The sequence below is a fragment of the Lytechinus pictus genome, chromosome 13, assembly GCF_037042905.1.
Source record: "Lytechinus pictus isolate F3 Inbred chromosome 13, Lp3.0, whole genome shotgun sequence".
In the NCBI taxonomy this organism is placed as follows: domain Eukaryota; kingdom Metazoa; phylum Echinodermata; class Echinoidea; order Temnopleuroida; family Toxopneustidae; genus Lytechinus; species Lytechinus pictus.
Genome location: NC_087257.1, coordinates 7048695 through 7066752, shown reverse-complemented (window position 1 = coordinate 7066752; position 18058 = coordinate 7048695). Strand labels below are relative to the sequence as shown.

At 36.5% G+C, this 18058-nt stretch overlaps 1 protein-coding gene across 1 annotated transcript; it reads left to right on the top strand.

The window, feature by feature from the left end:
• Positions 1-10937: 10937 nt before the first annotated feature.
• On the top strand, positions 10938-17469 carry LOC129274458 (beta-1,3-galactosyltransferase 1-like). Its single transcript, XM_064108730.1, has one exon. It carries the CDS (start codon positions 10977-10979, stop codon positions 12237-12239), a length of 1263 nt encoding a protein of 420 aa, XP_063964800.1. The 5' UTR covers positions 10938-10976; the 3' UTR covers positions 12240-17469.
• The last annotated feature ends 589 nt before the right edge of the window (positions 17470-18058 follow it).

The following is an 18058-nucleotide window of genomic DNA, read 5'->3' as shown; positions in this document are numbered from 1 at the left end:
CAAGTCGGCTCCATGTATTACTTACTGCCCCCACCCCTCGAGGTTAAAGGGCCTTCGAGTAGCTCAGCTCAAGATCAAGGCGACAGGATAGAGAGTCTGCGATATCCTGGCCTCCTTTCTTCCTGTCACCGTTCTGTCGTATACACACAATAAACTCACACGCACAGGACACACACACACGTACACTCGACATGAAGACGCGGCTGTCCGCATAATAAAGCAACTCTCGCACGTTGTACGCAGCTGTGTTATGATCAAGTAGCTTGCCTGTACAGTTTCAAGCAGCAATGCTATTTTACTACTCCGCCGTACTTGGGAGATAATATTAACCATGGATATATAATATCTAACAGGATTATGAGCGCATTTATCGTCTTTATTTTGCAGTACTGGTGAGTATGCATTTAGGAATTGATCATTTTACCATGTTCGGACATCATTAACCATACGATCGGCCTGAATAAGCTCAAACAATGCCTTTTTTTCTCAGCGTGTACGGTACCGGTAATATTAATTATTATGTAGACTGAGTGAAGAGATTGAAAAAGTGATCAATTTTTGTGATTGTTCAACCAAAACCGAATCTTTGAAGAGCGATGTCCTTGATTTCTTGATGAGTAGGATAAAGCCGTCTTGACAAGTGTATTGATATGTCATATTTCCCGGATGTGATACTACAACTGAGAATGAAAATGTTGAATTTATGTTCATTGTTTGCTATATTCACGGTGTATTCAGGGCTAGGACCGACCGGGGGCATTATACAGCAAACGGGGTGTTATAATTCGTGCCATTGACTTCCCGGCAAAATATGCGCGACGAGATTTGCTTTATACTGTTTCTCTCTGTTAATGACACCCATTGCTGTATGACATATAAGTGAAAGTACGGACCTATGGAGTATATGTATGTGCCATTTCTATAATTTTGCACTTCTCGTTTCCGTTGTTTTTAAATAAATAAATAGTCTCTGATGTACTGTAGATCTGAAGATGTTCATAAATTATAAAGATAAGATTTTATTAAACTCTATCGACCCCCGAGCGCGCGGGAGTATGGGTCTCAACAAGAACATATTTACAATAATGGATTTGCATATAAAAATGAATATATTTACAATAAATAGATTGGCGTATAAAATGAACATATTTACAATATTGAATTTGTGTATAAAAATGAATATATTAACAATAATGAATATACATAATGAAAATGAACATATACTGAATATGTGTATAAAAATGAACATATTTACAATTACATGTATGAATGAAATGTTTGTATTGTAAAAGTACATTTTGCTAAAGGCTAATACAAAAAGAACAACAACAACAACAAAACCCACTATAAGCTATTAAGCTAATATATTGCTGTGTTTAAAGCGCACTGGTTGTTTAACCACCCTACCACTTGATGTAGTAGTCACATTCACTCTGGTTGGTAACTAGTATTATCAAAAAGCCTTTCATCAATAAATTATTAGAAGAATATTAGAATTAGAAGTACAACATTACTATTGTCTATTCTTATTATATATTTTACAAGTTTTTTTTTCAAATGGTACATTACAATCTACCTATTTGGTAAGCACACTGTCTTATTAAATATCCATAGAATATTAATAATTGTAGGGCATTATTATTTCCCTATAATAAACTCATACCAACGCTGTTAACGATATGACATTTATTTTAATAACAATATCACTTTGCATAATTTAATGATATGGAAAATAAGCTTTGATTCTTAAACTGTTAAACGGGTAATGTAAAGTTCATGTAAAAAACAGCAAAACATTGAACAACGTTAAACAAAAAATTAAACACCCAAAACATCATGGTCCTATTTGTAACATATCCTCCCCATTTCTCTCTCAGGTATCAGAGCGACCTGAGTGTGTACACGTGTCGCGTGCTTCTTGTCAGTCTTTATTACATGTATGCATACTTCTATTGGTTATTAGTCATAGCTAACAATAAATCAGTTCCAAATTATATATCCTCTATTTAACATCGACCTACATAATGCAAGCAGGTAGCTCAGGAGTGCTATATATTTTGAGCAATTTAAGCATAGGCCTAAAATTTCCGCAGTCCATGACAAGCAAATTAATTAGAGCTCCTTACCGGATGATACATTGTACAATATCAAAAAAATGAAATGTTCGAAAAATACTTCAATAAAAAGTTAATCATGAAGGACAAATAATATAGGATGTACATGTACGTGTATAGGCCTACGACATTAATAATCTTTGGCGACAAAAATTCTATGTATGACACATGTCACGAGTCTAACATAATAATTCGATTCAAATTCAATTCATATTCATTCTGCTAAGAAAATATGTAGGTCCTACAGCAGTGTCTATTCTTGACGCACGAAAATTATTGAGTTGTTAATTCGCATCTACCTTTATTTCACAGACCAATATATGTAGGCCAGTGGCGTAATATGTACCCAATTCCTCAAAAAGACAGTATTGACTCATTGATCTTAATGCTCTTTCCTTTGTTTTAGTTTGCTATACCCTGTATATGTACATGTGTATTTTTAACGTTATTGTGTCATAATTATACTGAGGAAAGAACGATTTGAATACGATTGAATTGATTAACAAGATAAATTAAAGGAGAATGAAACCCTTGAAACTAGCTGAATCCATATCAAAGAGAAAAATCAAACAAACATATTGTTGAAAGTTTGAGGAAGATTGAATGAATAATAAGAAAGTTATGAGCATTTGAACATTGAGATCACTAGTGCCATGTAGATCCTCCCATCGGCAATGCGACCAAGATCTGTGATATCACACACGTACAACTCCCTCATTACTTTAGTACTTATTTCACTTATATTCTCACTTTTATAGAGTCTATCACAAGGTTAGGTGTTTTCTTTATGAGATGACAAGTACAGAGGTTTCACAACATTATATCATTGATGAATCGTTTGTCATATGATTAGAATGAGCAAAAAGAGATGTTTTGGGGTATATTTTCAGTGTCCGAATGGGAGAGTTGTACGTGTGTGACATCACAGATCGTGGTCGCATTGCCAACGGGAGGATCTCCACAGCATTAGTGATCTCGACATTCAAATGCTCATAACTCTTTTATTGCTAGTCCTATTTTACTCAAAGTTTTGTTGATCTTATTCTTTGATTTTTCTGCTTTCACAAAAGCTAACTTGCTCCAAGAGTTTCATTCTCCTTTAATCTCAAATGCGTTTAGTTATTTGTTTCCTTTATAGAGAGGGCAAACTGAAAAGGCCGATACATGTCAAGCGGGGGGTTAATGACCGTGGAGTTTGAGGGCCGTAAACATTACGTAACACCGTCATCTAATGCTGGTAGTATGTACATACGAGCATGGACCTATTACATGATACGAGACAGAAGTTGAACACGCATAGTTACCACCTCAAAGTACATGTACGTGTATCATAATGTCAGATCACTGAAGTGATATCCGTCAGATGTACACAGGCCTTCAAGGGGGAAGTTCACCCTGACCCCGGGGGGGGGGGGGGGGCAGTCAAATATATTGCTGTTAAAGGGTGGTTTTAAAAGACTGGTCAATGGTCAATCGCGGGGTCAAACGTATTTAGGGTATATTTTTTTCCCCAAAGCTTTTTTTTTTAAGACTAGCCAATAACGTGTTTAGGGTATGTTTTCCCCAAGCTTTTCCCCCGAGGTCATATTTTGGCGACAACTTGTTTAGGGGCCAAAATGTGTAAAGCCCGCGAAAAACTTCTTTAGGGGGATATTTTGCACACAGAGAAAAACTCTTTTAGGGGGTGTTTGGAAATTACTTGGTCACGCGTGTGTACAGCAATATATTTGACTGCCCCCCCCCGGGACCATGACACAAAGTTCATTGTAAATATAGCAGAAAAAAGAATGATAAAACATAGTGCTGAAGGTTTGAGAAAAATCCATGAAAGAATAAAAAAAGTGATTAGAATTTTAATTGTTTCATTTGTGAGGTCATTATGCGAGCAGCTTTCCTACATATCGCATGGTAAAAAATCTATGAAATGTCTGTTTCTCAGTAAATTGAAAATGTTATTCTTTATTGTTGTTTTTTACTGTACGTTAATCAGTATATCAACAGACAAATTTATCATTTCACAATTCACACTCGTTCTTAAAAAAGGATTACTAAAAATAAGTCATCACGAACCATTCTGAAATTCATTTACATTACACAATATATCGAAAATTTTTAATTCGAATAACTCTCTTCATCTTTAATAGATTTTCATCAAACCTTCACCAATATTTATATTATTTTGTGTTATTTTTACAACAATCTTTTCTTCAGGTTGAAATTCCCCTTTAAAGGGGAATCCAGCCTTGGTCATAAAGTGTTGTGTTGAGAAGGAGAAAATTAAATTAAACAGAATGGTGAAAGTTTGAAAGAAATCGGACAAGCAATAAAAAGTTAAAGCTGCTTTAAAATTGAGATCACTAATACTATGTAGATTTCAAATTGGCAACTGGGTAAGTAAATTATGACAAGGGGCAAGGACAACTTTCCCATAGGCCATGTACTTTATTATCAGGGATTTGTGGTTTTCTCCTAAGTACCCATTCCCCTGGGGCAGTAATCTAAATATAACCCAGGTAGTATATTGTTTTATGTCCTCATGAAAGAAAAATATAATTTGAAATAAAACTTTTGGGGAAAATGACATTTAGCCATAATATGTATTGGAGTACATGGAAGAGTAGTCCTTGCCTTACATCACTATGGCATCCCATATGCGGTCAATTTGAAGTCTCCATGGGTATAGTGATTACCAATATTTACAACTTTTAAAAATTCATAACTTTCTTGTTGTTTGTCCAATATTGTTCAAACTTTCACCTATCAACTTGTCTGATTTTTCTTTTCCTTATAAAAACAAGTTTTTATTTGGGTTGGATTCCCCTTTAAGTAATTTCACGATTTCTTTTACCGTGGAACTTGAAACACACGTTGAATCGGGACCATGATGTTTACACCAACCGACCCTGCACTGTACAATAAATTATGATCACAGATCAGTCTCCCAAGCCTTTATCATATAATTTTCACATTTTCGTTTTAGATGTAATTATGATATTAACCGCACAATAGGGTGCAATGTGTCTCGTATGCGTCTATGCACCCTTTAAGTTAAAAGTGTAAAACTTGAAGGCTGGAGATATTTACACATGTATATCTCTATAAATAGAGTAAAATTCACAAAGCAAAATGCTGAAAATTTGATCCCCAAAAAAAAAATAACGAAGTTATTGAATTTTTAAGATTTGGATTATTCCGGTGAAACTACAGTTATATAGGCATGTCTTTATGGATGGATATTCATTAGGTGGGCTGGTGGTGTCATATCCCCACTTGTATTTTGTTATATGAAATAAGGTTTATTCAAAGTTTTTCTACCAAGAACTAAAACAATTGGATTGACAACTGATTAAGTACATTAGTTATTCATTGCCGCAACTTATTTCATCATAATAGAGACACATCATTTACACATATGTATGAAATAATGAAACATTAGTGATTTCATGTAATAACATTATAAGAAAAGGGAAAGTGGGGATGTGACATCATGAGCCACCTAATCTGTGCAATCTACACACATACTCTTCCTCTTCCCATGAAATGTCATTATCTTTCAACAAATTTAACAATAATAATGAAATATTTGTAAGTATGATCATTGGTGTCATTTGAGTCCATTAATTGTCTGTGGTCATGCATGGTGGTTGTAAAACTTCTATCGAAATCGAAACTACAAGTTCTGAGCATGAGAGTTGAAAATTTTTCCGGAAGTACCCGTCTTGTAGCCAGGTCATCATAATCTTCCTGTTTAGAATGCAATATAGGCCTATAGGTTTAAAGGACAAGTCCACCCAAACAAAAAGTTGATTTGAACAAAAAGAAAAAAATCCAACAAGCATAACACTGAAAATTTCATCAAAATTGGATGTAAAATAAGAAAGTTATGACATGTTAAAGTTTCGCTTAATTTCACAAAACAGTAATATATGCACACCCTGGTCGGTATGCAAATGAGGAGACTGATGACGTCATCCACTCACTATTTCTTTTGTATTTTCTTATATGAAATATGAAACATTCTAATTTTCTCCTCATTGTCGAGTGAAACAACCATAAATTCCTCCCTGAACATGAGGAATTAGCATTGTTTAATACTATATGGTTCAGTCAACTTGGCCCTTATTGTCAAATCTGTATAAAAAAAATCAACCAGCAACAAGAAACAAAAGAAGTGATGAACATCAGCGACTGACTCATTCGCATGACACTGAGTTGTGCATATCACTGTTTTGTGAAAAATAAGCGAAACTTTTAAATGCCATAACTTTCTTATTTTACATCCGATTTTAATGAAATTTTCAGCGTTATGCTGGTTTGATTTTTCTCTGATTATTCAAACCAACATTTTTATGGGATGGACTTGACCTTTAAAAAAAATCGTTATATTTCATGTCTGTCGTGCAAGGAGCTGTAGGCCTACATATTTATTTTGGCACTCGGAAGATTTCCCACTATCTTTATTGATATAAATGTAGATCATATAAATATGATTATAACGATTATTTTAAGCTAATTCACCAATCAGCAATTCGTAATAAACTCCTCCAAAACAAGACCAAAAGACAAGATAAAATTTCAAAGACACACAAAATAATGATAAAATAGTATTGCGTGAGGGGAATTGGGGCAATATTTTTTTTTGAAACGTGTAATGTGTTATTGTTTAATATTTAAAGTTATTCTTATCCAGATTTTTTTCCTTTTCCCCCTTTTCTTCCACCACCAAAGGGGGGGGGGGCGCTTCGCCAATACATTTGTGTATATACCAATGCAAAGAGTGAGTGTAGGGTTTTCCAAAGAAATAGCTACTAACGTCCAGATCTAGACTAGGGTACAATCAGCGCCCCGTTTTTTAACGAATGATCAAATTCCAACTAATGAGAAGTCAGTAGGCCTATGTCTTTTTATTGCCCTAGACTTTCTAGACATTTTATGCTCCATCCTTGCATGGAGTGCGGGTCATCCCAATCAATCAACTATTCCCTATTGTACAAAGAGTTAGGATTGTTCCGCACTCACGTCCGGTCAATGTCAAGTATGAAAATCCGTCAACGTCATAATACTTCTTCATAATGACAGCCGCAATGTCACTTCGGGAATTTGCAGGAGCACATCGATTTGTCAAGACGCTGTTGCTTGCAGTTAGTCTGCAGGCACAGACCCTGATTGAAACTTTGATCTACGAGTGTGTCTCCACGCAAAGACTAGCACTGAGCGAGAGGGCCTTCAATACACAAGGCATGAGTAGGCTGCAATTCATACCCTTAACTCGAATGAAGGGTTTGCACAGCAGACTAGCTTGCAGTACGCATGCCCTCTATACATTAGTACTTACATGTATAGATAAGAAGATAATTTGATTGAACATGTGTATTTAGATTTCGGGGCTGTAGGCCCCTATGGCTTTCCATATTTCATGCTTTAATTGGATCAATCGCTCGGAGCAATGGTGGGTGTTTCCACACAGCGGTTTGTAAGTTACGAATGACTGTAAGAACAAACGATTGGTGATTTTTTTTCTTGTGTCAAATGATACTATTGTCTTAAATAGTAATAATAGTTCAGCAGCTTATAAATATCAAAATGTATGATATATTATATTTTCTGTGACGTCATACATGCGAGTAGCTTCCCCATATATTGTGTAGTAAAGAAAAGAAAATATAGCTATCATAAACCATTAAAAAAATTAACATTCATGCATTTTATATTGAAAATTCCGAGAACTTTTCGTAATCTTTGATGGATTTTCATCAAACCTTTACCAGCATTTTAATCATTTTTTCTGGTATATTTGCAACAAACATTTCTTCATAGTGAACTTACCCTGTTAAAGCTAAATGAACGTAGTTGCAGTAAAACACTGATTTCGTGAGAAAGTCTGTAAAACCAAGGTAAAGTATTGATATATCATCGTGGATCTAGATCTGGTAGAGTTGAGTTACATAAACTGAACTTTGTGAAATCATAATATCTAGCTAAAAAACATCACACTGAAGATCGCCAACACAGATAGGCATTAGGCACACGTTGGACAGTGTATTATTATTGCTGGAATAAGACCCGACGGAAGTGACCGAATCCGCGCTTATTTCTCAGCAATTACACAATTTCTTCCAGAATCCTTTGGCACATATTTTTTATTCATACAAACAGACACTTTGGTGATCATTATATTAAATTCTATAAAAATTCGTTTTGAGATCGTTCCCACAACTGGAATTTATCTTTAAACACCCAAGAACATGCCCCGAGCGTGACGGTGCGTAAGGTTCTTCAAAACTTAAAGGTCAAGTCTACCCCAGAAAAAAACGTAGATAATATATGAACAAATAGAGAAAAATCGAACTATAGCATAACGCTGAAAATTTCATCAAATTCGGATGTACATGTAAAATAAGAAAGTTATGACATTTTTAAGTTTCGCTTATTTTCTGTATGCACAAGTGCAGTGACATGCAAATGAGACAATTGATGATGTCCCTCACTCACTATTTCTTTTGTTTTCTATTGTTTGAATTATACAAGTCATTTATTACAGATTTGACAATAAGGACCAACTTGACTGAACCTTATAGTATCAAACATTGCTCATTCCACATGTTCATAGAGATATTAATTGTTGTTTCACTTGACAATGATGAAAAAATAAGAATATTTCATATTTCATATAATAAAATACAAACGAAATAGTGAGTGGATGACGTCATCAGTCTCCTTATTTGCATAGCGACCATGATGACTGCGCATATAACTGTTTTGTGAAATAAGCGAAACTTTAAAATGTCATTTTTTCATCCGACTTTGATGAAATTTTCAGTGTATATGCTTGTTGGATTTTTAGATTTTTATTCAAATCAACTTTTTATTGGGGTAGACTTGTCCTCTAGACATGTTGAAATAGTTAATTTACCATTATCTGACTCGTTCATCATTTTCGTAACTATTTTGTGAAAAATAAGCGAAACTTTAAAATGTCATAACTTTCTTATTTTACATCCGATTTTGATGAAATTTTCAGCGTTATGCTTGTTGGATTTTCTCTATTAATTAATGTCTTTCTTCCTTTTTCTTGGGAGGAGTTGACCTTCAAACTTCCCCTGTGCATATATTGTAGCCTGTACCAGTGTTCGTAGGCCTACGCATTGAATCTCTCATTAACTGTTTATCTGTTAAATGAGGCAATGTCTATAGGCAACATCTGTTCTGCTTTGTGATATCTCATGTCAAGGATTGGTATTGAACGCTTTTTAATATCACGAGCTTTCATCGGCACGGTCGGGGCCTAGTGATAATGAAACACGATACTGTAACACGATTCTCTATTTAAAAAAATCGGGTACGTGTAGGCCAACGTGATCGTGGAACAAAGAGTATATGAATATGTAACATTAGTGATTTATTACGGTAGGCTAGAATATGACAGTAATGACTATATGAGTATCTATTAATACTCATTAATACTGGTATTAATGGTTTTCTTTTGATACATAATTGCTTATTTCTTGAAGTTTTTGAAAATAATTGATACTTTTTTTTCTGTATCATATGTCATGGTTTCGTCTTTTCCATTTCAATGAAATATTTAAATCTGAAGGTGCTCCAGATTGAATAACATACGAACACTTTAGTAGTATGAAATTTGACCCCCTCCCCTATAAAACAATTAATTAAAAATTCCCCCCCCCCCCCAAAAAAAAAAATGTGTATCAGTTTTGATATCTTTAGCGGAGTATGATCACACATTAAACACAAATTCCTTTTAGATCATGACCGTATACGTAGACATTTTTCTTGGGGTGGTGCACAGCAAAAACTGTGGTGTTAACTGGTGTACATAGAGGACCAACACCAGTTATTTTACACCGGTGTTAAATTTACAGGTGTTATTACAACACCTTTGGTTTTTACATTTACACTCTTTGGTGTTATGTTCAATCTCAAGGGTGTAATTTTAACACCTCAGGGTGTGGTCCTTTATTAACACCAACTGGTGTCAGTTTTAACACCACAGTTTTTACAGTGTGGGGGGGGGGGGGGGACGGGCAAGACGCTTGAAAGTATCTGAACCAAAAATCGAAACCGAGGGGGCGAAACGACCGAGCTTGTCATTTCGGCGCTACTTACGGCCATGTCGATACGGATTTTAAGAAACCACTAGGAAAAAAAGTTTTGCCTCATAGATGTGAACGATATAGTTGGATATATAACTTTTTTGTGAAAATGGGTGTATACAACAGACACGGACTCTCGCCTAAGAGCTAACTTGTGGACCGGGCGCGGTATTAAGAGGTGTACGCACGTATCGTACACCCCAATTGCACCGGGATTTCTTATAGTGTGTAAGTTGTCGCTTACGAACGCCTTTCAAACAAAAAGAGTCGTTCTTATAAATTGAGCGCTGTGCGATTGTCCGTTAGTAAGACGTTCTTACGAAACCCGTAAGAACCTTCTATGAACAATGTACAAAGGCGTTATTACGGTCATCGTAAGAATGTAGGCTTCGAGAATTTTTTACGATCCTACAAAATTCTTACGACGTTCGGAAAGCCGCCTTACAAAGAGAGGGTTTCGTACGACGTTAAGAAAAAAAAACTTGAAGACAAGCAATCGACTAGGCTGCGAATTTTTCGAAAGGTCTACGTTCATACGGCCTTCTTGAGAAGAACTAACGAAATGGTTTGAAAATCGTCCGTTCGTAGAAGTTCTCAGTGGTATTTGTGGCCGGGCCATGAGTTGATATTGTTGCTCCATGACAACTTTGGATAAGATTTGGCAAAATATTAACCCCTTCTCTTATTTTCTACTTCTGTTGCAGATATTTCTCTTCTTGATGGGCGTCATGCCAATCGTTCAGACACCATGCCTACTCAGTCGGATGGGTACATGAGGGCGCTGCAGGACCTGTCAACGTTCATCGGATTGACCCGTCACAGGCGAATCAAACTCTACTTCCTTGCTATGGTACTATTCAATGCATGTCTCTATTTCGCCATCTACAGTGGACACAAAGAGGTCGTTACTGGGAGACAGGTCTCCACTTCAAAACCACGTGACATAGGGGTCATAGCGTCACGTGACCCGAGTAAAGTGGAATGCGACCCGGAAGTCATTAAAGACATCGTACGACACCATGGTCAAAATGCCAAGGAACAGGAAGGGAAGCTGTGTCCCAAGAATGCAAATGCAGTGGAAGACTCCTCTCGGGGATTTGTTTCAAGGTTTGTTAAATGGTGGAATGGCGGATCAAACGACACCAGTAGCAAGCCCCGCAAGAGTCTCAGTGCTTCTCATGACTACAAACTTGTATTGAATGAACCAGATGCATGTAGGACTGCAGACGGAAGTGTATTTTTACTCGTGTGTGTCTTTACAATCCATTCGAATTTCGAAAAGCGGAAAGCTATCAGGGAAACCTGGGCTTCACAGAAAGCGGTGCGGGGTAAAGAAACGGTGACAGTCTTTATGTTGGGTAAAACAACCAACGAATATCACCAAAGACTTGTAGAGTTGGAGAGCAAGAAACACGGGGACCTCATCATGGAAGACTTCGTCGATTCCTATCATAATCTTACTCTCAAAACAATCATGACGATGAAATGGTCTAGTCAGTACTGCGGCGATGTGAAATACGTCATGAAAACAGATGACGACATGTTTGTCAATTATGACGCTTTAATTACCCACCTCGTCGATCCCCAGACACCACACACAAACTATTTTGTTGGGAGTAAGTTCTCCGGAAATTCTCCGATTCGAGACCCTAAGAGCAAATGGTACGTTCCCAAGAAGATGTATTCAAATCCGCGTTACCCGACGTTCTGTTCGGGAACTGGGTACGTCATGTCCGGTGACATTCCAGCTCGCGCGTACAACATGTCCTTGCATACACGGTATCTCTACCTCGAAGACGTGTACATGGGGCTTTGTATGAAGAAGTTGAAGGTAAAAATGTCGGGGCATTCAGGGTTCCATATCGATGACGTACCCTACAAGTACTGCACGTATAAGCGATTGATTACAACGCATGGGAAAACGACGACGATGATGTACAGAATATGGGAAGACCAAAAATCTCGTGCTGGATCCATGTGTGCTGGCATCCACAAGCCACACGTCAAATAGCCAGTGCGTTGGAGAAAGGGTTTACGTCCCCGCGTTAACAAGAACCGACCTTTCATAATTTATATCGAGACCACCATCTCCACCAATATCATCGTATGGTCTACCGGAATGATGATGTAGCTGTCAGGCCAAGGATGCGCTGGTATGGGTCGGGTGAACTTGAAAATTAAACCCTTGTATCGCGACGTTCGGCCAGCGATAGGATCGAACGGTCACCACATAGTACTCGCCTCCGTTCCTCTCTCGACAAGCCCGTGCGCACAGATGCTATTTCCAGCGTATCACGTGGAATTAAAATGCAGTACATAATACCAATCTATGATACCGCGGGAGAATGCAATTCCCCCCTCTGACACACACACACACACACACACACACATATATATATATATATATATATATATATATATATATATATATTGTTGCCTATCACGCTTGCCAGAATAGGTTGTGCACATAATAGAAGGCCTCGTGTATTTTGAAGAAAAAAAAACAACCTGAAATGTTCTTGATTGTTATATGTACAATCCTCACTAAAACAAGTAAACACTATATTTAGGTGCTAAACTTGCAATATATCTCTCTTACACAAAGAATGCATTCCCAAAATATGTATTTTATTATAAACGTCGTGTCAAATCGATCGCATATCGCAAGTGGTTTAGATTGGGTTTGTTAACAAACTTTGTTAAAGATTTTCTCAATGTCCTCTGTATATGAGCTATATGTGTCTCTTGGATGTATTTGTTTACAGCTTCCATTGTGACAGGGTCCGGGGACAGGGTAAATGGTGATAATAATGATGATTGGTGACCTCCATAAGAGTGTAAATACATGCATGTACCTCATCGAAGTAAAATTATATTATGTATCGATTAAAATTCCAAAGATATTTATATTATCACGACCCATACGTAGGATGTTTGGTCGGAGGAAAGGTCGGAGGAAGGGTCGTAGTTAGTGCCCCTCTTGACAGAGTTATTCCTACCTTCCTCCGACCAAGATACTCTCACCTCCGACCAGGAATGTTAATCCATGCTTAATAGAATTTTAATCCTACTAGGAACCCAGGTCTGAACGAGGCTTGTGTTGCCACTGGATGTTGCTTCTATGGGCGCGTCGTGGTCTAGTAGTTCTGAGTCGCCTTTCAAACAGAGGGTCGTGGGTTCGGATCCTAGCCGTGGCGTGTTTTCCTTCAGCAAGAAATTTATCCACTCTGTGCTGCACTCAACACACTCAGGTTAGGTAAATGGGTACCGGCAAGAAGTAATTCCTCAAAAAGCTGTGTGCACCTGGATCGGTAGCCTAGCTTATATAGCCGGGTAATAATAATAGCAGGGCCCGCTGGGAGAACAGTTTTCGGAACTGAAGTGGTTACCCTGGGTAAATATACCGTTATTTTTTATGAACATGTGGGAAGAGTTACAATTGATATGATCAACCATTGAAAGCTAGCAACGTCAACATCTAAATTGCATATTTTGTTCAAAATATTTTCTAGATTATGCTTAATATTCTTACATTCATTGTTTTCTAGACAATTTAGTTAATGAGGAGAGTCAGTGGTCTAACAAGTTATTGCTGGTCTTTGTTTACACATGACATTGCGCAAAGTTTATGTACAAAAAAATTATGCCGTTGATGGATTTCCATATATACAGTTGAGGTTAATCGGATCAATCGTAACTCTTTGAAAGATGGGTAGAGCCTCACTTGCTATATTTCGGTGGTAGTTGAGGCGTTTTCTTCCGAATCATACAAATGTGGCCGTAATTTCGTACGTAGGTTGTAACACTGGTGCTGATTTCATCGAAGAGGTTATCTTGGCCTGATCTTTCCACTTAATAGTACTGTTGCATAATAAATAAAATGCGCCTAATATTTGGTAATACTGACTCTATGGCGCGTTAAGGCGACCGCACACCTTACGATTGGTCTGCGACCCGATTTTGGAATAAAACCTAGTAGAATTTGATGCTAATATGGAGACATGGAATATCTTACTGTGTAACGTTCGAGAACATAGTACGAATACCTATGTTCAAATCTGTGACTATGCTATCATCCTTAGAATAAAAGCAAATTTAATATCTAGTCGTAATGACGTCATAGCAGTCGTACGATTGGCTACGATTTGATACTAATTTTGCCTTTACTCCAAAATAAAGGCTTGCAATCTTTGAAAATGGTTATATTAGTATTCTTTCTATTAATTTAAACCTAAAATAAAATGATACATGTATGTTCAATTCACATCTTTAGAAAATGAGCAAAATGCGATTTGTTCCAAAATCGGATCGCGAACAGTCGTAAGGTGTGCGGTGGCCTTTATAAACACTGTATTATATCGATTACATACATTTTGTTTGAACAAAGTACATGTATGTTATACTATGGCTATTTAAAAGGGTATGTTGCGGTTGTATGTATTTTTGTCATAACGATTTTGAAGTTTTCACGTAGGCCATCCTTTTCATGACTTTTAGAATTATAGTGAGATATTTTACTTTGAACAGAACATTGGGGCGGTGGCCCTTCTATTGTGTAAAGTACACTCTAAAAACAAATCAGTCAAAAATGACTAGTTAATAGGGTCAGCTGGGTGCAACTGTTATTCTAGTCATATTTGACTATTTTGTAGTCGTATTTTACTAGGACAGTGTTATTTCTAACTAGAATGTATGTCAAAAATGTGACTAGCATATCAGTTGCTCCCAGCTGACTACTTGTCTAGTCAATTTGACTGATTTGTTTAAGAGTGTAGTAGTGCGCAGTAAATATAAAAACAACAGCAACACACACACGCACACATAAACGCGCTTTGAATTTAATACTTTAATATTTTATACAACCAGCTTATTGAAGATTGAATATATAAAAAAATTGTTTTTTATGTTTTAAAGACTTATTTAAATTCTGAAACAAGTACTGTAAAGACGATAGTAAATTGCATTGTATAGGCCTACATAAAAAACAACAACAACGTTTTACTGTGTGAGAGAAGAGGGGAAAGAGAAGGAAGGAAAGGGAAATAAAGAAGAGTTAAATAAGAAGAATTGTTTGGTTCATGTAACGCTCAATTACCCTTATAGTGATGTAAAATTGATCAGTATTATTGGTGTCTTGTCAGTTAAAGGAGTGGTTCCGGCTGAAAGTTATTTCTAAACCAAAAGAACAAGAGTCAACTCGGAAAATACTAAGAGTTTCATTAAAATCTGATGAAAAATGTTTATTATTTAAATGTAATTTGAAAATTGGGTTATATCGTGTGAATCAGTTACATTTATGCGGCCACGAATATACAATAGCTGGCTGATGATGTCACGTCCCCACTTTTTTCGTGTTTCATGAAATTAGTATTATTTCAAACTTTCATATACATGTGTCTAAAACATGTCTCCAGTCGTAACGAAATCAGAAATGATTATCTGACACAATATTAACATTCTATGGGAAAAGAAAATGAATACGCATATACATGTATGAGTAGGGAGATGACATCAACTTGCTCATTGAATATTCATGAAGACACATTTAGAACGGTTAACAAAAATAATGTAAAACTTTGATATGTCAGAAATCTAACATTTCTGTTATTCCTTGCCCAGTGAATTTTTGTGAAATTTTCAGCGTTTTGTATTGTGTTCAGCCCGGAATGCCCCTTTAAGAAGATATGTAATAATGATTGGGTTCATTTGCATATGAATCAATATTGACTCGATGTATCTATGGCATGCCTCACTCCTCACAGTATTAAGTATAAACGAAGAAGTGAGAGCGCTACGAATTACATGTGTATTAATCATCAATTTTTTGTTAGAACAGGTGTCTTGTGAGTTTTGTAATCACTCCCATGTGAAACAGAATTAATACCAAGTGTTACGTTGAACATTTAAATGAAATGGAAATCGAAATGACATAGAGTTGTGAAACAATGACCTTCAATGAATTATGTTTGCAGTTGGACTGTCTTTTTAAGATAAGATGGGAATAGATTTTTTTTTCATATGAGACTTGAGGTGCCAGCAGAATTACACTATAAAAGTATGCGATTGGTTTCACGTTCGTAATGAAACCACTTTAAATGTCAATTCCCAGAAACCACACAATAACGCTTGGAAATTTACTCCCAACGATTTATTCTAGGTGAATATTGCGGTGTGAAAAGTAATGGGAAATAAATTAATAATTATCTTGTATATTGTAGCCTAAATTTGGCATCATTTGGGTGTAATGGCCATGTAGGGATCCGTTATTGAATGAGAAGTTAAGGTCTTGAGTTGGCAATGTTCAAAATGGCGGACTGCATATTTAAGGGGGAAACAAGGGGGGGGGGGGTTACGGGGCCTTGGGTGCATGCACTAGGCCGAATTCCTTATATTTTCTTTTAATCAAAATGTTTGTCTACGTCAGTTGAATACTTCAGGGTTAGCCCATCATTCAATGTAAGCGGAAATTATACTATAGCTTAATCCATTTGACTATATAAGTTACGATCAATAACAATTAATTATTAGATTAAAAAAAATATGTGACAAAATCGGGCACGTGGGAAGACCCAAACAATACAGCCTGCAAACCAATATATTTGTAAAATGGTGGATGTCTGTTTTTAGAGGACTTTGAAATGTTGGTGGTCTGATACTTTAACAGTTTCCATTGGAGATGCGTTTCTTTCTATACAATGAATAAGATAATATAGAATAATAATAAGAAAAGGGTTGACGGTTTATTTAAAGCTAGGACTATACATTTTCAATGTACTTTTGTGATATTATTCCAAAATTGGAAATTTTGAATTATTATTTCAACAATGTTGTGTGAACATTTTGGAGGAAACATTGACTCAATGTGTTTCCTCCAAATGATCATTTTTTGAGAGAGAATATATATGTATAAATATATACACTAGTATATAATTATGACAGGGTTTGAAACTGTAAACGTCAATTTGTTGGACATAAGTTTAGTAAAGTATAAAGCAATATTGAAGTTCATGAGTACAATTATCAATTATATGAATATGCTTAGCTTAATATGTTGGTGCTGAAATTCTAGCCATGGCTGATCTAGTATTACAAATCTCCATGAAAGTTAATGTCATACATGTAATTATGTCTCTGAAATAAATCTTAGCCATACAATTTTGCCACACCCGCTGTGTACATGTATCCATATTTGTGCCTTTTATGTCTAATAAATTAAACTATAAAGCTTTATGAATATTTCACAGCAATGTGGTCTGTCCAAGTTTGTTTCAATTAAGAAGAATTCAGTACATAGTAAAAGTAAAACAAACGCATGTTGGCAACTTGAATGTGTGCTCTTTACCGGGGGTCCTTACTTATTTTTAAATCCGGTTATGCTTCTGGCCTCCCTTGTTTAATAGATTATAATTGACATAAGTTGCATCAGTGGCAGCGGACCCCCCCCCCCCTTCCACACACACCCACACACACAAAACACTTTCGTCAATAAACGCACCAAAATCGCAAAAATGACCATCTGATTGTGATTTTGTACATTGTCAGTCCCCCACCCACCTTCCAAGTCCATTCCACTACCCATGGCTGTCCGATGCGTTTCATGGCCCTGGGAAGCGGGGGTGCAGGGGGAGGGGGCTGAAGCACCCCCTGAAATTTCCTTTGGGGTGCTGCGTGTATTTATACTCTCCATCCATTTTTATCTTTCTCTTCCCCCCTCCCCCTCTCTCTTATTTTCCTTTCCCCCTCTTCTCTCTCTTTTTTTCAACTTTTCTTCCCCCTCTTCCTCTCTCTTTTTGCTCTCTTCTTTCCCCTCTTCCTCTCTCTCTCTATTCT